General features: G+C 34.0%; 1 protein-coding gene across 1 annotated transcript; it reads right to left on the bottom strand.

Annotated features, from left to right (window-relative positions):
- Positions 1-689: 689 nt before the first annotated feature.
- Positions 690-20,026, bottom strand: LOC143257116 (transcriptional activator protein Pur-alpha-like). Its single transcript, XM_076515369.1, has 7 exons — positions 19,869-20,026; positions 7,603-7,721; positions 5,112-5,214; positions 4,146-4,264; positions 2,747-2,876; positions 2,257-2,363; positions 690-1,196 (listed from the first exon to the last, which is right to left on the bottom strand). The coding sequence occupies exons 1-7, from the start codon at positions 19,909-19,911 to the stop codon at positions 1,068-1,070; spliced, it is 750 nt and encodes a 249-aa protein (XP_076371484.1). The 5' UTR covers positions 19,912-20,026; the 3' UTR covers positions 690-1,067.
- Positions 20,027-27,538: the final 7,512 nt, after the last annotated feature.

Below are 27,538 nucleotides of genomic sequence, written 5' to 3'. Positions count from 1 at the left end.
TTTATATTGCTGTCTATTACACAATAGGAAAGTGAAACCAAATAATATAGCTATGTCCTGCAGGATAAAGGTAATCTGATGGCAGTTAATTTTTACTGACCAATGAAGTTCAAAGTTCCTCCTATCAGAAAAGTAGTCTAAACAGTGTAAAGATGCAACTGCATCATTTTTGTTGTGTAAAATAAAATAAAGTGCAAGTGTTTTGAGAAGCTGGCTAGTTCTATGGCTGAAGTAAAATAAACAGTATCTAAGGTAAGGTATATCAGCAAATTACTTAATGCAGAGGCCTCCCAGCAACTATTTTAAATCTTATATTTGTTCACAAAACCCTCTTTAAAATGTAACATTGTTTCTAAACTTGCTGAACAAGACCCATATTTGGGCTAGTGCCAGATGGAGTCCTGACCATAGACCTTAAAAATAAACTACTGGTAATTTTCAAAACTTCTAAGTCTGTCGTCAGGAAAGTTATTCGAGGGGTTTGTAAGATAATCTACAAGTGGCTGATTCAGAGACATCATAGATGGAGTTTTGATTACATTCTGATTACAAGGTCAAAAATCAAATACCCATATTAGGTTCTATTATTTCAATCCATTGTCACACAGATTCTCCTAAATATATTAGCTGGCCAGCTACTGGGAGGCCTGCTAGAAACTTTCAGAAGTTTATATAAAACACTAATAACGTTAACATCAATAGTTTATTATTCAGTCAACTGTACACCTTTCACCGGGTTCTATGCAGCAGCAAGACGTTTCTCTTCTTCTGGTTGTAACAAAGTAATAAAAAACTTTCAAATCTGTCTACACAACAAATAGAAGACAATCTGATGCTATTGAAAAGCAAGGCCAACCAGCCCTTTCCTACAGTGTATCAGGTAGCAAACAGATGATGTCAGCAGTTCCTTCCTGAAGAAACTGGTGACACCAGGGTGCTTCCCTCCCCATCACGTTCACAGATAACAATAGAGAATCTCACATTAACAATGGTCGGTAATCGTAGCTACCGAATCAACAACATACACTTTCCACAGCTTGCAGCCAGTCACTGCACAAAATTAAACCCTATTTTCCACCTTCATTCGATGGCTCTGTGAGGTCTTTCATTTTATCCACATACTCAGTAAACGTGTCTCGAAAACGTGACCACGACTTTTCTGGAATGGTGATGGCAGTTCTGAAATTGTTTTTTACCTAAAATATAAACAACAGAAACAAAGCTGGTTCTTAGATGATCTGTTCAGCTACTTAATATTCGTAATAATAAAAACAAATTATATTCCCCTAACCTCCTGATATTAGTAAAAGATGTATAGGTGCAAAGTCTTGACAGAAATGAATAAAAAAATCTATAACACAAGTACTTTCAAAAGTGCTTTGGTTATAGGATTTTATTCATTTATATTTTAATAAGCTCTCTCAAGTTATGTTAGTTAAAGATACATTAAATATATGAAAAATTTAGTAGGATGCTTGTAAATATTTTTTTTTTAATTCTGTGTTCAAACTAACTGTATTTCAGAGCACACCAGGCTCCTTATGGGTGACGAAAACTGTAATATTAAGTGGTTAAAGAATATTGTGGGAGTGTGGTTGTATTAGATGTAGTAAAAACAGATAGACATCTTAACAATAGGAACAAAACTTTAAATTCTACTCTTGGAGGAGGGGCAATACACTTTTATATCATCACAGAGGTGATTTATAATAACCGCTCTGTATCTGCTCCATCCACAATACAACACTATTTGTGGCTTGAATAGTTAATGAGTGAACCTTACTCACCTGATTAATTCTGTTTTCAGTCCTAGCATTGTACATTGACAATCTAAAAACTATAAAAGTATATGACATGAAACTTCCTCTAAACAAAGACGTAGGATTTCTTAAAGTTGTTATATAGGAAGAATGATTCTGTAAGGTACTGACATTTTCTTTACCAGCAAGAAGCCCTGGTTCAACATTAACTCTATAGAGAATTCAGTCTTTATTTGGAAGAAGTACATTTCTCTACTTCAATAATGAAAGTACAGCCCTCCCTTAAGTTACACAATTGTTCAGCTTTCTTTAACTACCACTCAATTCAAGCTGAAATGTTAAATAATAATATAAAACATAAATCTAAATCCACAATAAGAAACTTTCCTTTCAAAACTCATCCAGTTATTTCTTGTGTACTTTTCCTATTAAGAGCTAAGACTCTAGAACTAAAAGGAACTTACATTTCTTTGAAAATAAAAGCCAGTACCCATACCTCTGATATACGCATGAAAATTCCCCTGCTGTTTTGTCCAACATCAAAATAGAAATTCTTGTTTTCTACCCGCATGTGTCGAGCTTCCGGGAGGACCCCTTTGAACCCTGATGTACATAATATTTAAAATTATGAACACAGAGAACATTTCAATAATTAATACAAGACTATAATAGAGGTTCTATACAGCTAACTATCACTTATTTTACAGATGTTGGAGTGAAAATGTGTTTTTTATAAAACTATTTAGTTACAATCTGTTTTGTGTGTAAAAGTTAAAACCAAGTTTTCATATGTCAACAGGGGTATCTTACACGAGTTTACTGTAATAATACATCAAGATTTATTTAAAAATTGCAACAAAAAGAAACCGTGATCGTGGTAACAACAAATAATTCAATACTAGTAGAATCAGTTCAAGATAAGTATGGTATAGTATCACTTCCAAAATCAAAACTACTACCCAGTTTTGTTAGAAAAGTAACATTACCAAATGTTGTTCCATCATCTGTACCAAACTCTTCTAACAGGTCAGTGAGGGCATCACGAAATTCTATCATTCCCTGGGCTGGGATGGCTATCTGGGACCGTGGTCCTCCTTGTGTAATAGTTTGTGATATCTGCAGTACCAAACCATTTTCAAATTACTGATATGACCCTCGGTGGAAGAAAAATGAATTCAAGAGTCTTTTGATGGAGGAAAAAAAAATCAAATCAGAATTCCAAACTAAATATATTCTTTGAAAGAGTGTGTCGTGATGAACTCTTTAGTTAAACTCTTTAGTTAAACTTCTACTATTTGGTATGTTAAATCCTACATGTCACATCCTTATAACAAACTATTTTAATAAGCACCTAAGTAAGGCAATAAAAAACGTTTGCTAGTTTTCTCAATAATTTGTGCAATATAACACAAATTGTGTTAACGCTTTTACAAAATGTGTTCAGAACAAAAGCTAGTTGTACTCTACCTGCACAGCATGTAGTTGTAGTACAAAATAATGAAAGATTGCAGTTAGAAGGACACAATTCTAGGGACTAAGTAATGCCAAAATCTGTTATTCAGGTCTTATGCACTATCTTGCACAATTTTAGGCATACATGACAAATTTGGTTGTTCATGGAGACCGAGATAACAAAATTGCACTGTAATCTTGGAGGCCATTATTTTAATTCAATTTCCTTTCACACTTTTATGTTATACAGACATCCATATTGTGTTTTATATGGGTGAATACCCATAAATATCATTGGTGATATTCAACGTACATTTCCTCATGATATCACCTGCACTATGTATAATCATGTTAAGTGCTACAGGCAATGTTACTGCTAAATTACTTTAAATGATCGTTTTTGATATAGAACTGCCAGACCTTATTAAAATAAACGTATATCATTTTGACATCTTTAAAACCTTCCCTCAATCAATATTTCTAGACTAATACCATGGGAACTGTATTAGTAATTCACCAAAACAACTTAATTGAAACAGACTATTTCTCTACATTATTTTGAGGGCTTTTGTAGCTATGTGATCTTTCATAACCTAGCCTTAGTAAAATAAGACTAAGCCTTTTCCATTCCTTTTAGACAAAAAGCTATGTATTGTTTGTGTAAACTACTGTGACTGATTCATACTCCTTAACACTTAATAGTAAGCTAAAAGATCACCTCAGATAAAACAGTTTACATATATTGACATGTTAAATGTTCTGGAATTAACCTGTGTGAAATTTTTTGTTTCCATGAGAAGTAAGAATGATAACAGATATAGTCTCTTAACAAAGTCTGTTAAAATTCTTTCACTGTCTCCATGATAGTAAAAACATCTAAGTATTGGATTACTATTATTTTCTGTAAGTACATATCACACGTCGAATACTCACTCGTAAAAACCTTCCCCGAGAATTCTCTTTCAGGTCGAGATAGTATCGTCTGTTTTCTTTAATCATTAACTCACTTTTTAACTTTCCATCTTCTGGTAGGTTGTCTGGGTTTGGAGGACCTTTAAAAATACATAAATGTTTTTTTTAGATAGTTTTCAGTGAAATAGAGAAAATTAAAATTCAATAACTGCTACTCTCTAAATAATACTCAAACTATTCATACTACCATACATCTGAGGTAATATTTTGGGGTAATAAATTTTTTACCCATACATCTTCAGTTTTTGTGTCAGATTGGAGAATTTTCACAGCTGCTATCAATCTAGCTTTTAAGAGCATTCAGACCAATCTTTGTAATGGACCAAAGTTTCTCTAGATTTTAATTCAGGTTGACCCTTTGATGTATCAATACTTCTGAAGCTTTTTTAAGTGTTCAGTAGAAAGTTCTACAATATGCAATTCCTTGACAGTAAACAACACTAACGTTCATGGCAATACCTAGAAGGCATTTATTATTTTATAAAACACCAATACATTTGTGTCATGTGACTTCAAACATGTTAAAACTAATGTTACTTCCACAAAATCTGGGTAAATGTCCAATGATCTTCAAACTGTGAGAATACAGTTTAAATCATAAAATAATTGTTGATGTAACAAATATGACAATTTTTTTTGAATGCCTTGTTAAGAATTAAAGCTACTTAAAAGAATAGCTCCTCTTTAGATTTATTTACTCAACAACAAACTACAAGAAACCTGAGATTTCTAATGGTCTTAAAATCACCCAAACACTGAAGCTTGTAAAAGAAGAATGAAATATAGAAGGTACTTACTGTAAAGAATACTTCAATTACAATATAAATAATATTGTAAAACTATAACTAACAAAATTAATTAAACTATAATTAAAACAGGAATAAGTTACTACTTATTACTATTAGGTGACAGATTAAGTTTGCTTACCTAAAGAGGCATATATTTCACTAAAGACTGTTAGATGGTCCCTTAACTCTAAAGCTGTGGACATAGCTAATAACAGACGACTCTTTCTTCCTGCTGGTCCCACCTTAGTACCAAAACAAACCATCTAAATCACAAACTTGCAAATTTCTATTACTTATATAAAGTAAGACAGTGACACTTTAATATTATTTTTCCATTTTAAACTTAATTTTACCAAATCACCCAATATTTTTGTAAGCAGAGAATTTTTACATCTGAGCAACCATACAGGAGGAGCACGTTTGGCTACAGGGATTTGATTGTAAGTTGAGCACCTTAACCACCAGCCCGTGATGTTTTGACACACACTGACAAATCAAATATATTTAGGTCTCGATTATGGGAAGTCAATCTTTAGGTTCATAAAACTGCATTTGTAAATGTACAACAGAAAACACTTAAACAAATATAACCTATCAAAGGCAGATTTTTCAAAGTATTTAAATAATTGATTATTGATAATATACTAATGTCAAATTTTTTTTTTTTTTTTTTTTTTTTTACTACTTTTTCAGTATAAAACATTTGGATAAGTTATGATTCAGTTTTCTATTAAAATTTAAGCCATTTTACCAATGTCAGAAAAAATGTGAATAAATGAAGTTAAGGCATCAAAATAACAGATCTAATGATGAGAAAACATCGGTATAAATTTAATATAGCAACATAAAGATGGAAATACATCCCCATTTTATCAGCCAACTGGATATATAAACCTTGGACCCACATAAATATTGTGGTTATTCTCAAAAATTACTTTGATATATAAATAACTTTTTAAGAAGATTAGGTACAGAGAAACCATTTAAAAAAACAGTATTGACCAAAATGTTCCATGAACGTTATTTTAAACAACTACTTTACGTAAACATTACATATGGCTTTCTTAGCCAGATTTTTCCATCTCACGTTATAACTCTGCCTGAATTATTTCAATCACTGCAATTATCAGGTCATCCCATAAGTAATGTCTAAAAATTTAATACAGAAAGTGCATCATCATTCCTGTCTTTGTAGAAGGCTTTAATGATTAAAATATGTAATAGGACGTGTATAAAAACATTTAGACAAATAAAAGAAACTAACCCAACCCGTTTTCAGATCATTAATCAAATAAACCCTTATGAAGATGGATGTGTCTGAGGTGCACATTAGACATATAATGTTTTATGAGTTTAAAAAAAGGCAATAGTGCAGCAGAAACTACATGAAACATTCAAGATATTTATGGTGCGGAGTCTCTTAACGAAAGAAAATTTCTAAGGTGGTTTCAGAAGTTCAAATCGGGTAAATACAGCTTAAGTGATGTGCCACGTTCAGGTCATCCTGTTGAGTTTAATGACGACTTGCTGCTGGCTGCACTTGATGAAGATTGTGCTGTAACAGCTGAAGAACCAACATAGAAGCTTAATTCAACCCATTCAACAGTTCACCATCATCTGCAACAGTTTCAAAACTTGGAAAATTGATCCCCCATGATTTGACAGAAACCCACCTTAGAGCAAAAGCAGACATGTGCACTCTTGTGAACCTAACTCACCTTTTTTCAACAGGTCAGTGACTGGAGATGAAAAGTGAATATTTTTAAAAATGTCAAGCATTGCAGACAATGACTCAGTGCAGTTAAATAGACCTCCACCCTAGGAAAGTCTTGTTAAGCGTTTAGTGGGATATTGTTGGCGTGATCCACTTTGAGTCGCTGCCAATCAATGTAACCATTACATAAGTCTTGTGTTATCAACAGTTAGAGCATTTGAAAGTTGCACTAAAAGAAAAGAGGCCTGCTTTGATCAATCGTAAAGGTGCTGTGTTACACCAGAATAATAAACGGCCCCATAAAGCAATGATCACATTTGCAAAGATTGAAGAGCTAGACTGGGAAAAACTTCCACATCCTCCTTATTCTCCAGACCTTGTCCCATCTGATTATCACCTGCTCCAATGTTTGCAGAACTATCTTGATGGAAAAGAGCTTGGAACACAAGAAGATGTCAAAACTGCTCTCTCTATATTCTTCTCCTCCAAACCCCAAGAATTTTACAGAAGTGACACTCAGAAGCTTGTGAATCATTGGCAGGAAGTAATTAATAATAATGGAACATACATTATTGATTAAATAACATTAAAAGCATTTGAAATCATTTCTCTTTTTCTGAACCTAAAATCAGACATTACTTAAGGGATGACCTGATAATATAACTACTGAGAATTCCATCTTGCATTAAACCAGCCTGTTGCTTGCATGTTCAACAACTTAACTGTAATGACCTATTTATGTATCATTGCATAACCACACTGAACCTTTGATTTTATGTAATTCCATTAGAGTAGTAAATTTAATATACCCACTATCTGGTTTATTTCTTTCTTTTTGATACATAACTTTATCCAATATGCCACAGGACCAACACAACCCTGAATTCACAAAATACTACAGCCTTTTTTGTCTTACCTCTGCCACTTTAATAAATCGGCCACGTCTGTTCTGTTTAACATCAAGATAAAACCTTTTGGACTGTATTTGAAGAACTTTAGTTGCTAACTCCTGCTCTGGTGGTGGTAGCAGCTGCCCTGTGGGAACAAAAACAAATCATGTGAAAGCATAATCCTTATACAACCCACATTATATCAGTGACTGTGAATACATATGAACACTTTCTATAGTTAGGCCTACACAACACAATGAACCAGTTAGGCTTATAACATACACTGAAAAAATATATATATTATAGTTATCATAAAATAAAAATTATTATACTCTACTGACATTTCTTGATTAGTTAAAAATGAAAAGAATTATTTTTAAGCCATATTTCAGATTTATATAAATTCAAAAACTGTTTCATGTAACAGAAATCACCACAGTTATTAAAGTAACAAAAACAAAATGCAACAAGCCTATTAAAATTACTAATACCTATAAAAAACAATGTTTAACATAATCATGATGACACAACTGTGCTGTACAAATCAAATTGAAAACCTATGTTAAGTGAGAAGTTAATACATACAGTCTCATCTGGCACCAGGACCTCACTTTTCTATGAATAATATTAGAAAGTTTGTATTTATAAAGATCACACAATAGCTATTACAATTTAATGAACAAATGCGTGCATATACAAACTTTTTTAAAAGTACATATTTGCTTATTTCAGATTTTATAGTTTTGACCAAGAACAAACTGTAAGTGGTTGACAATACTTAGTTGCTGGTTGTTTTCCTTTTGAGATTTGTCTGAGAAATAACACAATGCCACAACAGATATCCCACATCAAGCACCTTACAAACTTATTTTTGAGTTACACGAGTGAAAGATAACTTTGAATCAAGAGGAAACCAAACAACAATGAAAAGTCACGCTTCACAATGTTGTTAAATTCTGTTAGGTGGAGTCACTCAACTGTAGAACTATGAGATACATGTGGCACCATCATTTTTAAGCACATTTGTCTAAACTTTTTCCTGCATCAAATTGCTTGTGGGTTTATGACCATTGAATAGATATACAATCCTGTTAAAACAGACAATAATGTGAAATTATTCAATACAATGAATGAATATGTGGAACCTTCTACAAATAATGAGTAGTATAAAAAAACAGTAATGTCTAAAATGTAACGATGGACTAAGTTATTAATGGAGCAATGTAGATGTTAAAAGTAAACCCTGAACTTCACCAAAATGGACACATTATACTAATCTAAAAATGAATTTTCCAAGTGTGTGACACTGAATATTACTATTTAAATATTGTGAAATGGTTTCTGTTAGCAAGAAAGAAAAAAATACTGCTTAAATACAGCCTTACAAATTTTCTAACACACCCCAAGGAAGTTGAAGGCTAAAATCTGGTGATGGGTTTAAGGTTTTTATACGTGGACACTCTAAAAAGTGTAGCAATAAGGTGGGAGGGGTTGAGTATCATTTTTCAGATCTGAATGTCCATGATCCTAGCTTCAGGTTGTTTTGTTTAGCTGTTATTTTCTGTGTTCAGCCAACACAACATTATTTCCTCATCTGACACGTGTTCTGAAAATTCAGATCGCCTACTTTGAAGAAATTTTTCCCACAGAAATTAATATATGCAGTGTTTTTATGGCAAGTAAGATTTTATATCAATATTATACAGTGATAGACAATGAATGCTAAAGTTACCAACACCTTGGTAGCGAGAAATATCAAATCAAATTCATATATAAACTTTATTTTATAAACATTTATGATAAACGCACACAATATTTCAAATCAATTACAGTGTGAAAATATATCCTTTTATACAACCGTTTTCATTAGAAACTTACTAGTGCTTCGGGAAAAACCGTTGTAGTGAGGCAGTGACCGCTACAACATTCCTCTCTCAACCTTGACTATGTCGTTATATAGTTCAAGTTCAAGGTTAGGAAACCGCCACGCCGATAGAACTAACTAAACCAGTTTTTTTGCGTTGTTTGTCTACACTTGAAAAATAGTTTATAAAACATCTAGACAAAGGAGGTACGTTTTCTTTGTTTGTTACTTATGGTTCACTAAGTCACTTATTATTTTCAACTGAATATGTCTGGTTCTCTAACCTTCTGAACTAATTACTTGGAGGTTTTCTTTTTATAGCTTTTTTTAAAAAAAGCGCGATCCATGTCAGGTCACTTACCGAACCAAGATAGACAAACCTCTGTTCAGAAACGATGACTGTCAATATTTACAGTTTAAATATTTGTATATTTAAATATTACAGTTTATTCTGGGTTACGTAATTTTGTTAAACTATTATATATTAAACAGGTATGGTAACAACTGACTAAGAGATGGATACTGACCAATCATGGTGACAAATTACAAAACCTACGCTGAGTGTTCAGCTCACAAGTTTTCTCTAAAAGTTATTTTCGATAAAATACGGTTCATTACTTACCAGTAAGTTTATTGAAACTCGTATAAACATTGCTAAAATATGTACGAAGTGGTAAAACAACAATTGGCTGTTACAGAGGAGACAATAATCAACAACGTAACAGCTGATGGAACGTTATTATAATTTTTACTCCACTCAATTTAAAACTACATTTTAGAAGTAACAGAATAATGCGTTTAGTAAAAATTTTTGTTCATAATGATAAGAGTTGAAATGTTTTGTGTATATTAAAGATTGCTATAAAAAATTATACACTATCTCATAACCTGCACATTTTTTTTTATTTCTTGGTTAACACACCATAAAAGCGGTAGTCCGCTGAGCTATCCGTTTTGTTTTTTTTTAAATATACTGAAGGTGTTCATCCATTCACGATTCATGTTTAACCTAACGGTTGCTACTACCTCCTTCAAGTTAAGACAGAATAGGCCGGTCCAATCAATACGTCGCGCCGTTTGAAGCAGACAGGGAAGTCAGCTGTAGCACGTCTGGTTACAACGTACCAACCGAGAACTTTCACACCACTACAAATACACAACAATCCATATTACCGAGAAGAGGTTTAGATGGCAAGTTCTAACATCGAATTAACAACTTAAAAACTATCACCACATATAATCTATTACGTTCAGAAACCTCTACAATGTACCACTTGTATGGATAATTCGAATAAAATGTACGATTCGTTATTAGCGCCACTATTTGTTAGTAACGTGTTCGCTGTCCACTGAAGTTTCAATACTCCTCTATCTCCCATAAGCACCATGGGGAATAACCACAATCTGTCTATCTGCACCTGTTATTAACGGTTATCGCCCATTCCTCCGCCACAGGCCATGTCTGCAGGCAACTGCACAACCACGTATCTTACTCTGCGATGACACACAACTTTTACTAATAAAGCAAGGAACAACGTTTGGACCTTCTTAGGTCATCTTCAGGTTTAATACCCATATCTGCCGTCCTGAGATACATTTTTACGTGTCTTACTGTTCCATGGAATGGATCGTTCGAAACATGATGACTTCCTCCACTATCCCATGATCATGCAGCACCGCGCCAACATTGATCCGACTAGAAGACTTCAATCTGCAGAAAATGAGACGGCTTTGTTCGACCAACTTGAACTATGTTTGAGGTAGTCAACTAACCCATGCTGAAATCACCAACAATTTTCATTTGTACATACCCAGAGATCTCTATAACACAAATCTTATGATGCTTCGAATTTTGTTGGCAAACGTCGGAACTGCCTCGCTGGTCACCAGGATTAAAAGTATCGGTAGGGAGGATTGTTTTGAAAATGTTTCTTCTGTGATTAAAACCCAGTGAACACTCCCCCCCCCAAAAAAATGAACAAAACGAATAGACTTTAATTAAGAAATCACAAATGTTCTAAATAATCGATTGGTGATATCTATAAGATATACATTCCTTAAGTTTGTACTACAACCTTGCCTCTCTACCACGTGTACATTCTTAGTTTGTACCACAACCCAGCCTCTCTACCACGTGTACATTCTTAGTTTGTACCACAACCTTGCCCCTCTACCACGTGTACATTCTTAGTCTGTACTACAACCCTGCCCCTCTACCACGTGTGCATTCCTTAAGTTTGTACTACAACCCTGCACCTCTCTACCACGTGTGCATTCTTAGTTTGTTCTACAACCCCCTACCTTAAGTTTGTACAATTCTTAAGTTTAAGTTTGTACTACAACCCTGTTCCTCTACCACGTGCGTTTGTACATTCTTAGTTTGTACTACTACCACTCTACCATTACCACCTTGTTTGTACCCCCTACCCCTCTACCACGTGTGCATTCCTTAAGTTTGTACTACAACCCTGCCTCTCTACTAAGCATATATCCTGAGAAATGTATCTCAGAATGGCTGGTATGGGTATTATTACTTTTACTACTAAAGCAGAGAACAACATTTCAACCTTCCTAGGTCATTTTCTGATTACCAAAAAAAAATTCAGCTTGTACTATGCATTTGCGTTTTTCTTATAGCAAAGCCACGTCGAGCTATCTGCTGAGCCCACCAAGGGGAATCAAACCCCTGATTTTAGCATTGTAAATCTGAAGACATACTGCTGTACTAGCAGGGGGCAGCTTGTACTATAACCCTGCCTCTCTAAGGAGTGTATATCCTTAGCTTACACTTTACCTTGCTTCCCAATACATGACTGATATAATATAAAAAATATGTTATAAAAATCAGCCAGTTATATAATATCAAAATTAATTTCTTTTTCAAAAAAATAAAATGTGTAAGAACATTTAGGGAAATAATACTGTACAAAAATTTATCCATTGCATACAACTATACAGAAAATTGTCCATTACAAAAGTTTATGTACATTCTAACAATAATCCGTTAAGTTAAACAAAAAAGTGTTGTCTTATTAGTGCAAACCTGTACAGTGAGCATCATGGAAAACCAAACCTTTGTTTCTGACAGTTTAAATCTGTAAACTTACTACTGAGCTATGACAAGAGTGTACAAACTAAATCCATTAAATAAAAGTGTATATGAAACAAATACATTAAATAAGTGTATGTAAAAATAATCCACTGAAAGGTTTTATGTGTTTTCAGATACTTGTGAAAAACTACCTAATGGTTATCTATTACCTTATAATGTACCCATAACCACAAAATGGCTTTATGATTTTTGTTTTCTATTGGTAATGGCATACAAATGTTGGATCCACGGACCGAGAACACTAAACACCAAGGCATGCTAGCCCTGTAGGCTGTAGAATAACTGATAAGTTGATTGGGTCAATGTGTCATATAAACATATATGTGTAAACCAGGAGAAACTGAAATGAAATTAGCTTAAATTCCTCCCAGAAAGCATGAAGTGTAGATTGATACAAATGCTAGCCACACTGACATCACTTCTTGCAGTAAGAAGGTTTTGTCAAGTATTATTATTCTAGGCTAATTTCAATCCATATTAAACTTCTTAAAAGTCTCAAACAAAAGTACGATAACAAAGCAATTCTCAAGTATTATCTCAGAAATGTATCCCCATTACTTTGTGATGATCAACAGTAGTATAAGACAGATCATTTTCATCCTTTAAATCCCCCACCCTAAATCGTCAACTCCATTTTGACAACATTCTAACCTTTCTACATTCTATTACAAAAATAGCATGAAATTATGTGAAAGTAAGCTATATAAACACATAAAAACTGTACACAATAACTGAATTAATGCAGAAAAAAGAAAATCTTGTTATTCATACAGTGCATCAGTGTGGATTCAAACCTATACTACCACATTAAACTGGAAGTCATGTTAGCCAAACTCACTAATAAGTTAATAAAAAAAATTAGAAACACAGATTTTGATAACAGTAAAATATACTAAAGACCTTGGATTTAGAGCAATGTTGATACAACAGCAAGCACCAAGAATATTTATTACAGTGTAATAGTTGCCCACAATAATTCAATAGCTTTACATTTCTTTATTGTCCCAACAATGGATGAGACAACCAGATGCTGAATGAAAGCAGTGATGCACTGGGTAGTTGCTTGCCACCTTGGATACTCTGATTACCTGCTGAACTGGGACTCAGAAGAAAGGAAATTTCATTTATTCCAAAGGATTACTAGGTAATAGGTTTTTCTAATTGTACATATTTTTAATCATGCATACTGAGGCATAGATAAGCAAATTAAAACAATATTAAAGTTACCTCTTAAATATCATGCACAAGAAGGTAAATTAGTACAGTTTGATACCACACAAAAACATACCTACACTGTATAGAATGCGATATATAAATCTGTATATTAATGTGGATTTCTGTTGTATATAAATGTGAGTATACTATATACCAACAGGGCATACAAATGGATACATTAACCTGGATTATTGCTGTATATAAAATAATACACATATGGCCCAAAAGTGAAAAGCAAGGTTGTGAGTAATGAAATAAGAACCATGGACCATTGGATTAATAGTCCATTAGGCTAACCACTAGATTTCATGCAACCCTATAACAACGTGATATGCAAAGGCATTAACCTAATAGGTCTCAAGCATTTTAAACAGTGCCCTCTTCCTCTAATCTTCATTGCTCTATGCCCACAAACATAGATCCATATCCTAGAAAAGAATAAACTGTAGTGCACTACAGGTTGTAACTGGCACACTAAAACAAGTACATCATAATGTAAACTGGATAACAGATATTACTTACTAACCTCTGCTCTCATAGCATATTCGAAGGTCACAGAGTTTATTAATGACAAAAAGTCATGAATTTTCTCATAACTTTTTTCACCATTTCACACCTCCCCCACAGGGAGAGCACCCTAATGTTTGGAAACTACTGCTCATAAACACAAGCACATTACCTATGAAAGTGAAATTGTGTGCATTACAGAAGAATTTCAGAATAAATAAAAGCAAATAAAGAAGTTTGATGAATATGAAAATAACAATAAAAGTAATCTAAAATAGTTTAACAAAATTATCCAATTAAACTTTATATTTCACATTATACACCTCTTGGAGGCCACCATTTCTCTCTATTCCATCTTTGTGATCTACAAAGTGTAAATAATGATGTGCACATGCTTTAACAAAGTGTTACAGACACTGATCTATGAATAAACCAGTGGTTACATTTTTTTTTCATATTTTATCATCATCAGTGTTTAGATCTCCTAGACCTGAGATTTTCAGGTAAACATGAATCCCCCAGTAAAATATGAATTTAAATATTATACAAGGGTTAGAGTATCCTGTACTTACCCTAACATCTGAGATATTAATCTTGGTACTTTATATGCTGCTGTCAGTACTGAATTATGAAGCATTAGTAATTTAGTTGCAATTTGTTTAGGTGCAAGTGATACATGTATGATGACTAGACATAAGTTTGCTTTGTGGATTTTGATTTTTTAGCCAGCTGAAGTTCTGTTATTTTTGCCCATCAGACTCCTGGCATAATTTGTATGCTGATAAACTTTTTTTTAGAATATTATTTGTGTTTAACCCACATTAATTGTAGGTTAAACCTAGGAATTTGGCTGATGTTGTGGTCTGGAGGAATGTCCCATTCATATCGTTTGGATAGGTCTTTTTTGTGTTTTGTTAATTTTGCCAATACTACCGACTGATTTTTTTGGGTAGATATAAAAGATACTTGCAGAGATTCTGAGGAGCTTCTTGCGTGTTAAATATCAGCAGTAATAAATTACAGACATTAAAATATACTATCATATTTGACAAATTATTAAAAAATTACATGTTCTTGCATGGCTATTATTTATCATAAACTTGCCATTATAAATTACACATATGATTGACTGCTTAACTCACAAAAAAGTATAGTCATCTACTTAACTTGCATACACCATCTCTCTCTCTCTTTCTTTTCTTTATATGCCTCAAAGAATTTTAGCCCTTATCTAGAATTTTTCTATCATATTCAGCTTCTCAAACAATTGTTTTTATTCTATTGCTTGTATAGGCTGTTTACAAATCAAGTTGTCAAGCACTTTGTGCTACCTACAAAGTTTTTTAAGCACAAATTAAGACCCTTCATTGGAGGGTTCTGCCTCCATGTGAGAGTCTTCTTATTTAATTCATCCTTAAAAAAGGCTGTCTTAATATTATTTCACTGATGAAGAGTAGGAAATAAATGATATCTAATTCAGGTGTTAAAAAAGGTGCTTGTGTCATTTTTAAACAAACCCTCATTTTAAATTTGGTTTAATCACTGTAAAATACCTCTTTTCATCACTTTTAAAGCTGTGCATGGAAGAATTGGTAATTAGGTTATCAATGTTTGTAAATCACAAGCTGAAATGTAACCTATTGTGTGATGTTACCCACAGAAGACACAACAGTAAATAGTTCAAAATGTATTACTACTTGATTAAACCTTGACCAATAGATACAAATAACGAGACAATACTTTATTGGGGTGAATTAAGTGAAGACTCCCTCATTGGATAACTCCGTTCCTATCTCAGATAGTTTAAGTTTCTTAAATTTTCTACACTGTGACTCCCACTCACATGAATTTTATTTTTTTTTACCCCAAACTTTTTGTCCCCTAAATAAAAAAGCCCAGACATGCCACTGCATTAAACACATATCAGAAACAAAATATTCTTTGACACAAATTGTTTTTATACATTCACATGAGTACTCTACCAGCACTGACACTTAGTAAAAGGCTCGGAAACAAACTTTGTCTCTGCCTACAATAACATTAATATACTTGCATACCACATTAGAATTTGTTTAATGACACCTATCAGGTATTATATGATAATTATCATAAACAGTATTTGAAATGTCTAACAAACATACACAGTCACACTTCACAGTGCTGAAAAAAAGAAATATTCTTTGCTCTACAAGTTTGTGGTTTATCTGAAAAGTAAATGTGTCCTAATGATACTAATAGCGCCATCTATTAACAACTTTAAATATTGCTCAGATTGTTAACATTTCTCACTATAACCTAGTTTCCCTTAAATTTAATAAACGTCAGTGGTTGCATCACAATTCTTTTAAATTCTGTTATTGATATTTTTACAATGAATAAAATGTGGTCCTGTTTCACATACTGGCTCATACAACACATTTAACAAGTCATTTTATCAACAAAGTAATACATGTAGTAATGTTTGATACTAGTGCATAGGACAAAGTGATACAAAATACCACAATAAAGCTAACCATTTAGGTAATTTCCATTCTTTATTGAATTATCATTCACCAGTACAAGGTTATCATAATTTTAAAGTTTATTTCTCATTATGGTACCCCTGGTCTAATTTTTTAAGTAGGATTTTAGCACAGAACAACATTTTTTATTAAGGTAAATTAAAGGGCTTCATCAGCTCCAATATAATAAACTTTATGTTTAATTTCTAGTTTAGCTCATTATTCCTCTATGGTCATAGATGAACCTCTTCAGAGTTCAGTCTCTCATTCAGGGTAAAAACAGGCACCTTCAAACAAAATAAGTTAGTCTTATAACAGAATTAAGTCTCACCCTCATATTTCTAAGTAACAAAATACATTCAAAACACTTTTTTCTTTTCACAAAGCTGTCACACAGTATCATTCATATAGAAGGATAAATAAGTTATTTCATTTTTCCTGCTAGGCAATGTTTTTAACACCAAACACATATGTAAGTGCAGATTTAGGATGCACCACTACTTATCTCAAGTTATATGGTCAAGTTGAAGCATCTATTCTACAAACCACTGTCGTTTCCATCTATTATCTTTCACATAGGAAAGAATTAAATGTAGCATTGTCAGATAAGGAAAATTAAATACTGTGAGCAAAGAAATTCTACCATTTTATCCATGATATTAATTAGAGTTATGGAAAAGCAGCCATTCTTTTTCAACAATACTGTTCTGCCTCCTGACTGTCACAAACCCAAACACCTAAACTATTAATAAACAGAAAAAAAACAATAACAAAATACACATAAAATAGATTCAGTGACTGAATTTTAGTATCTCATATGTATATAGGACATTTAAACATGAAATTCAGGTATGTACACAACATTCAGTGAAGTAATTTTAGTATCCCATTCACAGGTCTATAGGATCCAAGGACCAGACTGTTGCATTACAACTTTTACACCAATAAATGCCTTGAGAACTAATAAGTACCAATCTATTGATCTCCCCTTTAATAGAAAACATTCATTTTGATTTTATTTTTACTGCACTATGGATTATTTTGCTAGGTGTGGAATGTAATCAGTTTCTGTAGGATGTGTCCCAACTCGTTAGCTGTACCTATGGTTGCCATCTAAATAGATCTAACATAAGGAACACATATGTTGGTGTTTTACAATGTCCAACGTTTTCTTGAAGTCAGAAAGTAAAATTTAAAAAAATAAACTATGCACTTATGGCAAAATGTGGAACAAATCAGATTCCATTCCTATCCAAAACAGAGTGCTGTATTTGACCACTGAATACAGGATAGTTCTGTTGGGACACAACATATTGCAGGCCTGCTTACATCAATGTATAAAACCTATCAATACACCTATGTCACTATTAGTTCATGCAGTCTCAAAGTCCATTTTCTTTAGCATAAAATTTTCCAGAACTGAAAACACTATCTAAAGCACACAAGAAACAAAATGCAAATCATATTATAATAATTTGGGCTCCCCATCTGATACAGTTTACTTCAAGTTGTATTTTTTGTATCTAGTAGTGTTTTAAACACGGGTAAATTTCTTGATTACTTGGAATAATATCCTAACAGCAACCACTGGTGTTCAAACAAACCACAATATATTGAGAATATCAGGCCTAATTTTGTGATTGTTTATAGTTTCACAGTACTTCATAAGAAAAAAAAAAAGTTGTAGCTGAAAGCTATCCAGATTTATTACCAAAATTCAGATGAATTGGATGTGAGGGCCAAATCTCACTTTCTTCTGTGTAATTCCACTTCACTTAAAAACAGGGAACACAAAATGATAAGGTAAAATGAAAGATGTTTCTGATATTTCAACAGTTAGTAATCATTTGATTTTTTTTTAATGTGTTAAGCAACATACATTTAAAATAATTAGATACAAGTGAATCTGGGTTTTACAAACAATGATGTATATTTATAAGAAATATTACTTTTCAGACAAGTCACAAGTGGTGTATGATATATATTCAGTCTCATAGATAACTGCTACAACATAATTTTCAATCATAATCAAATATAGTTTAACTTTCTGAAAGCAATGCTCTAGTAACTAAGTTAGAAAAGCCCACTTTTAATATTTTTGAAAAAGGTCATCACCATTAAAAAAAAAAGCCACACCAAGTAAGCCACTGAATTACTATGAGTTGAGCAGACTTATTGGATCTCATGTCTAGAAACTAAGGGTACCTTCAGTCAGATTAGATAAATCACATTTTTGAACTTCAAAGTTAAATTTATATTTTCATGAGACAGTTCTCATAATTTCTTCTTCCAAATATTATTGCTTGTTGAATACAATAACTGTATTGGATTATTTTCTCACTGTTACAAGTAAACTAAGATTTGTTTGGAATTAAGCACAAAGCTACACAATGGGCTATTTGTGCTCTGCCCACCACGAGTATCAAAACTCAGTTTCTAGCAGTGTGAGTCCACAGATATACTGCTGTGCCACTAGGGAAGCAAAAAGAAAACTAAGAATTATTGTTTTTCTTTTCAATCTAGCATCCCACTAAACTAGCTATATGACTGCATGTATAGTCTTAAGCAGTAATCCTCTCTCCTTTTTTTAATTTTTAAATCTTACTTTGTTTAGTTACGACAGGTCTTTAACAGAAACAGTGAAAATAATCAAGTTACTTATATGTTGGCAATTAGCATACTACTTTGGTACTTTTACCAGTTGTTGTAATTCTACTACTAATGTTTTGCTCGTTTTAATTTCTAAAGAATTAATATTATTATTCACTTCATTCGGACATTATCCCAGTCACGTGATAAACGAACAATACAAACATTAGCGACAAGTACATAGGTTTGCTTCTTTTCTCAACAATTACATAACTTACTGTAAACGCTTTCTTTCTTAAGCCTACAATCATCGTCTGCATGCCTTACAAAACGCCATGTTAAATTTTATCTTCACTACACTGTAGACGACCACTGGAAACACAGATTTCGAGCCATTTCAAAAACACTTAAACATGGAATATTGTAATTTAAGGAAAAGTTAGAACTGCGCATGATTGAAGGAAAACTTATGACAATATTTCTATATAAATAAGAAGTACGTACTTTGGGCTTGTACCTGTTCATCACCACTACCTCGGTCCGACATGGTGCCACTCCGGTTGTCCTCGTTACGAGAATTCGCTCTCGACTCCGAATATTTTTACTGCATCTAGCCAATCAGAAAGTCTAAAATATTGTTTCTTTTACGATTGAAAGTCATCTTCGGTTATAATTTTGTTATAATTTTTAACACGTGCATCCCACAGTGCTGGATTATACTTTAAATTTCGAATAGCGCTAGCTAACTTTTATAGAATAAATTTTATCCATTTAATACTCAAAACGTGAGGAAACGTTACGGTATGTTAACATAAAATGTAAAGTTCATTGATAAATTAAGAGTCACGTGATACCAGGATTTTCATTCACAACATCCTCTCAATTCAATAACAAATATTTTTAAAAATGTTTTTTTTGGGATTTCGTTATTCGTATTAATATTTCAATAATTATCTAATTAGCTTCGAGAAATAAATATCACTAATCAAAATTCCCAGCTTCTTTGACTTACATATCGCATTATTTCGCAACTTGTGCTCATATTTATTCTTTGTGGACATTGGTATCATTTAATTGTGTATCTTCTCTTTCTTTGAAAGGTTTAACGGTTTACAATCGAAAATCATAATTAATAAATAAATTTCGAAGCCAGTAAATAATTAGTTCTTAGTGGTTGTTGTTTTTAAACCTATCTCCTGGAGCTGCCCATGATTCGCGGTTCTGTTGATGCAAGATCGCGTGAATTCGTAACAAAAGAGGAGCAAATTCCACTACGCTGATTAGAGTAACCTAAGAGTCGACGGCTATCATTTTAAAACAAAACCGGTTAGTGTAGTTAGCCTTTGTGTATGTTTTGCGCAAATATCCTAACTAAACCTGTCAATTGATTTAATTTTGTGTCGTGACTAACAATTATTAAAGTTATTAATTAAATACATTTATTTTAATGATTTTAACTTCGTAATAAATTTTATAAAAACAAAATGTACCGTCAATTACGAAACTTATCTAAATAACAGGCCCCGCCCCTTTCAATTTTAACTGCCAAGTATTTCTCAAGCAGAAATACATTAACTAGAGAGTTAAAACAACAGATTGGCATAGCTATTACAAGTTTAGGACTTCTGCCGAGAAAGAAAGCAACGACTAAGCAAAATACGCCATCTACAAAACTCGTCTTATTGGAATAACGCGACTGATATTACATTTATAATGCACCTCCAACTCAGTAAAAATGTGTTCAGCAACATATCGCAAATTCGACTAAGTCAGGCCCAATCCACTGTCGTAAGAAAGCCAAAGAAATATATGAGAAAAATACTGACCATCACGCCCTAGTAATTTGTAATTATTCGGTTACGTTGAAATATTAGGAACAATAAGTAATACCTAATCGCTTCTGCTTAAATTATTGTACTAGTCCTTTCTGTTATGTTCATTTTTAAATAAAGTACAAAAATCAGTGAACCTAATTGTTAGGCCCGGCCTTGCCAAGCGTGTTAAGGCGTGCGACTCGTAATCTGAGGGTCGCGGGTTCGCATCCCCGTCGCGCCAAACATGCTCGCCCTTTCAGCCGTGGGGGCGTTATAATGTGCGGTCAATCCCACTATTCGTTGGTAAAAAGTAGCCCAAGAGTTGGCGGTGGGTAGTGATGACTAGCTGCCTTCCCTCTAGTCTTACACTGCTAAATTAGGAACGGCTAGCACAGATAGCCCTCGAGTAGCTTTGTGCGAAATTCAAAACAAACAAACCTAACTGTTATTTTGATATGACAAAATTGTAGTCACAGATGCTGAAAAACTCGTAAACAGCGACGGAAATCGAGATTTCATTTTAACCACAGTTATATTCATTTTATTGATTATATTCAGTTTCATTATTACTATTAAAAAGGTTTGTCGTTTTTAAATTCTGATGACGCTGATATTTACCCGCCCAAAATCAAAGACACAGGTGACGTCATTCATCCATAAAATAAAATCTCACTTTTTGTTTCACTCTTTGCCTCGGCGTGACAACCTGTACAGTCATTTTTATGGTCCTCTAATGTTTATTTTAGTTGTCAGGTATGGAAACCTCTAGAAAGGAATACATGTATATATATGAGCACATATATTTGTATATTGCTTAATTTTAACGATATTTTCATAAAACTGGCCCGGCATTGGCCAGGTGGGTTAAGGCGTTCGACTCGTAATCCGAGGGTCGCGAGTTCGAATCCCCGTCGCACCAAACATGTGGTGCTCTTTCAGCCGTGGGTGCGTTATAATGTGACGGTCAGTCCCACTGGTCGTTGGTAAAATAGTAGTCCAAGAGTCTGCGGTGGGTGATGATGACTAGCTGCCTTCCCTGTGGTCTTACACTGTTAAATTAAGGACGGCTAGCGCAGATAGCCCTCGAGTAGCTTTGCACGAAATTCAAAACAATTTTCATAAATATCTTCCACTAGCGGATCGAAAGGGGAGATTAATATCCCTGAAAGCTCCAGCTATTGAAAGTTTCTTTCTTTTAAAACTATATACCTGCTACGAATAAAATAAATGACATTGTACATAGCCTTCCGTTACTCTGAACATTACTTTCGGTGATATTTCCCGCCAACATTTAGGTCCGTTCACCTTTCCATGTTTTGGACCGTAATTTAAAACATTTTCGGGTTCTACCATTTATAACCTACCTAATCAGTACAACGGATATTGCTCATTTACGTAAAGTGATGTACTTTATATCATAATCCACATTTTACAGCACAGAAAAGAAGAGACGTACTTTTCCACAACAGAAAAAAAAAAAAACTTACATTTACATAAAGTGTCTATAGATGGCACTATCATCAAAACTGCCAGGATTTTTTATATTTCTAAAGTACAGTTCTCATATGTTCTATATTGAAAATATAATTTTCTGCTGAGTTTCGTGCATCGCGTTGAAAAAATTCTCTTTGGCAAACAATATGATGCATACTTTATTATAGCAAAATCGAAATTGGTTTATGGATGCTTTAAAACAAATAACCAATGAAAATTTTTATATGTATAAAAAAGTTGTATCACTGTTGTTTGTCTTGCACTTGTTGTTGTCCTGTTAGCTTGAATGGTAAATAAACCAAAGATATGCCACTAGACCGGTTGTTTACAAAACTTAGATTCATTTTTTTGGTATAAATTGGTGTGATCAAGAACGAGTAATTTGTTTGTAATAAACAGTATTTATCAGTGAAACATTTGAGATTATCCATGTAGGACAGAGAGCAAATTGGTTTGTTTTGAATTTCGCGCGAGGCTACACGAAATTTATCTGCGCTAGCCGTCCTTAATTTAGCAGTGTAAAACTATAGGGAAGGCAGTTTGTCATCACCACCCACCGCCGACTATTGGGCTACTCTTTTACCAACAAATAGTGGGATTAACGGGCATTCGAACCCGCGACCCTCAGATTACGAGTCGAGTGCCTTAACCACCCGGCCATGTCGGGCCAGAGCGAGTTGGAAATGGTCAGTTTGTAACCTGTTCGACACAAGCCTAATCTGAGACTAGCAGCATTGGTGTTTCGTTCGTACAGAAATTGCAAAGTTGTTTATTGTTCAAAATTCCTTGGAACCCTGTTCTGTATCGAGCAGTCTTGTGAAAATCAAGTAACGTTGAAAGTTCATCCCAACTCGTATTTTTCGTGTATTCACAGAATCAATAGGATTTCTTAATCCCTCCCCACCGCCAAAAAAAAAAAGAAAAAAGGTGTAATTTGAAAAGTTAAAACTTTATATACGTATAGTTAATATTTCTTATTTGCTAATAATAAAGACTTAATCTAAAGTTTTCGTTGCTAAATCAACATAAATTTGAATCTCATGCATTTAACGATCCACAAGTTGTTAATTCTTCTATTAACTTTCAAGGTATGTCTAAAACAAGTTCTAGTGTTAAATACCATCCTGTTATAACTGCAAATTATAGGTTTTCAGGTCTTGTGTATGCAAAGAACTACATTTATTCTAAATTTTGTATCTGTTAACAGAAGCATAAGACATCTCCAAAAATGTCATTACAAGTGACCTTTGACCAACAGTGTAAGAGGCTTCCATAGTATTCACTAACAAATATGAAACCACCCTTACACAATTTGGTTTATTTTGAATTTCACACAAAGCTACTCTATGATTATCTGCACTATCCATCCTTAATTTAGCAGTGAAAGACTAAAAGGGAAGGCAGCTATGCATCACCACCCATCACCAATTCTTGGACTACTCTTTTACTGACTAGTGTAACTGACAGTAACGTGATAATGCTACCATGGCTGAAAGGACGAACGTTTCGTGGGACAGGGATTTAAACTAGTAACCCTCAGACTGTGAGTTAAGCACTTTAACCACCTGGCAATGCCAGTTCCCGTCTCACAAGTACTACAGAGAAAAACATTAACTATCCATCATTAAGATTTCTGTCTACATACAACAAGATACACAAGTTTTAATACTGTGAAAGTGAATTAATGATATTAAAATGCTATTTACTTCTGAGTTATTCAACACACTTAGACAACACAGTCCTTTTTTTTAAAGTTTATTAATCGCATAAAGTCAAGGTTGCAGTCTTTTGAAATAGTATCAGTGCAACTGTTTAGAACATGGGACAATTATTACACAACAGAAGTTCTAAAATCACTTTGCCAGGTGTTAGTTTTCAGTTGCGTGGAAATCTGACTTAATACACATAACTTACAGCCTTATAACTCAGAGACAGACCTATCCACTCAGAAACCTCTCAGTGTTTGTGGATTATATGACTTCAGGAATGTATTAGTGTTTTTACAAAACAAAAATGTTTATGAAATGAGCGAGTGATATTATTGTGCTTTACATTAAAATTAAATATGAATGTCTGAGAATTCATGACATTTAAACTTTCTGTCCAAAAACGTTCTCTATAAACAAGAAAGGAACTTTGGAAGATGAAGTATTTTTGTTGTCGAGTTAATGCTCAAGCCAAGATTGCGAGTGACAAATCACAATGACCAACAGTGGCACATTTGAACAAGACATGGTCAGCAGTTGGGTGATCTCACTTAGAATGCTCTAAATACAAATATGTCTTGGTGAAAGTTACTATGAGTAATGAATATTATTCTATAGATAAATTGGTGAAATACATAACAGTTTCAGAATACGACAAATAACAAATACAATGCATAAAATTAAATGCAGATTTTACAAGTACCAGTACTTCAAAAACTACTAAGAAACAAATTATGCTGTAGCTTTTCCGTTGAAGGTATCATAAGATCACTAACATTTTAATCCCGTGGTCACTGCTGTTAGTTTCACACACTCTTTGTAAGTAGCAGTGCTCCAAGATGGACTACAGAATAAGTTGGTGTACATACTGTATGGCAAAACAACAGATACGTAAAGCGGCAGTGCTCCAAGATGGATTACAGAATAAGTTGGTGTACATACTGTATGGCAAAACAACAGATACGTAAAGCAGCAGTGCTCCAAGATGGACTACAAAATAAGTTGGTGTACATACTGTATGGCAAAACAACAGATACGTAAAGCGGCAGTGCTCCAAGATGGACTACAGAATAAGTTGGTGTACATACTGTATGGCAAAACAACAGATACATGAAGCAGCAGTGCTCCAAGATGGACTACAGAATAAGTTGGTGTACATACTGTATGGCAAAACAACAGATACGTGAAGCAGCAGTGCTCCAAGATGGAGTACAGAATAAGTTGGTGTACATACTGTGTAACAAAACAGCAGATAGGTGAGGCAGCAGTGCTCCAAGATGGACTACAGGACGAGTTGGTGTACATACTGTAGAACAAAACAGCAGATAGGTGAGGCAGCAGTGCTCCAAGATGAACTACAGAATAAGTTGATGTACAAACTGTGTGACAAAACAGTAGATACGTGAGGCAGCAGTGCTCCAAGATGGACTACAGAATAAGTTGGTGTACATATTATATGGCAAGATGGTGACAACACTGATGCAAAACAGTGGATACGTGGGCAGCAGTGCTCCAAGATGGACTACAGAATAAGTTGGTGTACATACTGTATGGCAAAACAACAGATACGTGAAGCAGCAGTGCTCCAAGATGGACTACAGAATAAGTTGGTGTACATACTGTATGGCAAAACAACAGATACGTGAAGCAGCAGTGCTCCAAGATGGACTACAGAATAAGTTGGTGTACATACTGTATGGCAAAACAACAGATACGTAAAGCAGCAGTGCTCCAAGATGGACTACAGAATAAGTTGGTGTACATACTGTATGGCAAAACAACAGATCATGAAGCAGCAGTGCTCCAAGATGGATTACAGAATAAGTTGGTGTACATACTGTATGGCAAAACAACAGATCGCGAAAGCAGCAGTGCTCCAAGATGGACTACAGAATAAGTTGGTGTACATACTGTATGGCAAAACAACAGATCGAAAAGCGGCAGTGCTCCAAGATGGACTACAGAATAAGTTGGTGTACATACTGTATGGCAAAACAACAGATACGTGAAGCAGCAGTGCTCCAAGATGGACTACAGAATAAGTTGGTGTACATATTATATGGCAAAACAACAGATACGTGAAGCAGCAGTGCTCCAAGATGGACTACAGAATAAGTTGGTGTACATACTGTATGGCAAAACAACAGATACGTGAAGCAGCAGTGCTCCAAGATGGACTACAGGACAAGTTGGTGTACATACTGTATTGCAAAACAGTGGATACGTGGGCAGCAGTGCTCCAAGATGGACTACAGAATAAGTTGGTGTACATACTGTATAACAAAACAGCAGATAGGTGAGGCAGCAGTGCTCCAAGATGGACAACAGGATGAGTTGATGTACAAACTGTATGACAAAACAGTAGATACGTGAGGCAGCAGTGCTCCAAGATGGACTACAGGACGAGTTGGTGTACACAATGAACAATGGTCAGGTGAGGCAGCAGTACTTTTGGTACTTCTGTTGGGACTCTTGGTGACCCAGTGTCCTGTCTCATGGTTGTGGACTTCTCACAAAAGTCAAATAACAAAATGTTGTCCAATCAGTGATAAATAAACTAACAGAACATTTCCTATGATTGTGTATTTGTTTTAAGTGAGCAATAATAATAAAAAGCATTAAAAAAGCCTTACAAGTGTTAAATATTGTGTTATAAATATGACAGTACTCTCTGACAGACATAAACAAGGCAGTGCTGAAGAATGTTATTCCCGTCACCAGGAGACAAATGATGTTTCTTCAAACATGCTGGTACATCTAGAACAAACATGTTGGCTGTATTGGATTAACTCTATTACCTACCTGTCTGGCTACAAGATTCAGTAGTAACTAAAGAAATAGAAAAATCCAAAACCAGTAAATCAGTTTGTAAGATGAAGATACTCTCACATCCTACCAATCAGTTTGTAAGATGAAGATACTCTCACATCCTACCAATCAGTTTGTTGGATGAAGATACTCATACATCCCATCTATAACCAATTAAAGATACGGTGAAGAACAACAACTTCATGATACATGTGCATGCTCTACATCATCAATATGAGTGCGTGTTCCACGGCATTGTCAGAAACAAATATCTGCACTCCCTAAAAAGTGTTCGTGTAAGAAGTTCTGCATACAAACCAGAATTGGCAACATTATCTACAGACAAGAATCT

This window comes from Tachypleus tridentatus, chromosome 7 (genome assembly GCF_004210375.1).
Source record: "Tachypleus tridentatus isolate NWPU-2018 chromosome 7, ASM421037v1, whole genome shotgun sequence".
Taxonomy (NCBI): Eukaryota; Metazoa; Arthropoda; class Merostomata; order Xiphosura; family Limulidae; genus Tachypleus; species Tachypleus tridentatus.
Note: the sequence above shows the minus strand (reverse complement) of the source record. Positions and strands in the feature narration are given on the sequence as shown.